At 62.9% G+C, this 259-nt stretch overlaps 1 protein-coding gene across 1 annotated transcript in view; it reads left to right on the top strand.

Annotated features, from left to right (window-relative positions):
* The window catches only part of ETH_00042520 (uncharacterized protein), a gene marked incomplete at both ends in the record, with an annotated part of 1,398 nt that overhangs the window by 565 nt on the left and 574 nt on the right, over positions 1-259 (top strand). The window contains one exon of the mRNA XM_013374857.1: positions 62-259. Coding sequence (XP_013230311.1) covers positions 62-259 — 198 coding nt within the window. The remainder of the gene's footprint in view (positions 1-61) is intronic.

Genomic DNA, 259 nt, shown 5'->3' with positions numbered 1-259 from the left:
ATCGCTGCTGCTGCTGCTGCTGCTGCTGCTGCTGCTGCTGCTGCTGCTGCTGCTGCTTCAGGGTGTTCCCGTGGCCCCGCTGCTGCCGTCGTTGTCGGCCGCTTTAGAAGCTGCTGCTGCTGCGCTCTCTGCAGCAGATGCTGCTGCGCTGCTGCTCTGCTGCCGCTCTCGGCAGCTGTTCTTGCTGCAGCTGCAGCAGCAACAACAACGAAAAGCCCTGCAGCAGCCAACGGCAGAAACACTGCCAGCAGAAGCAGCA

Source organism: Eimeria tenella, genomic scaffold (genome assembly GCF_000499545.2).
Source record: "Eimeria tenella Houghton genomic scaffold, Eth_scaff2315, whole genome shotgun sequence".
Taxonomy (NCBI): domain Eukaryota; phylum Apicomplexa; class Conoidasida; order Eucoccidiorida; family Eimeriidae; genus Eimeria; species Eimeria tenella.
This window is presented reverse-complemented; position numbering and strand designations above follow the sequence as displayed.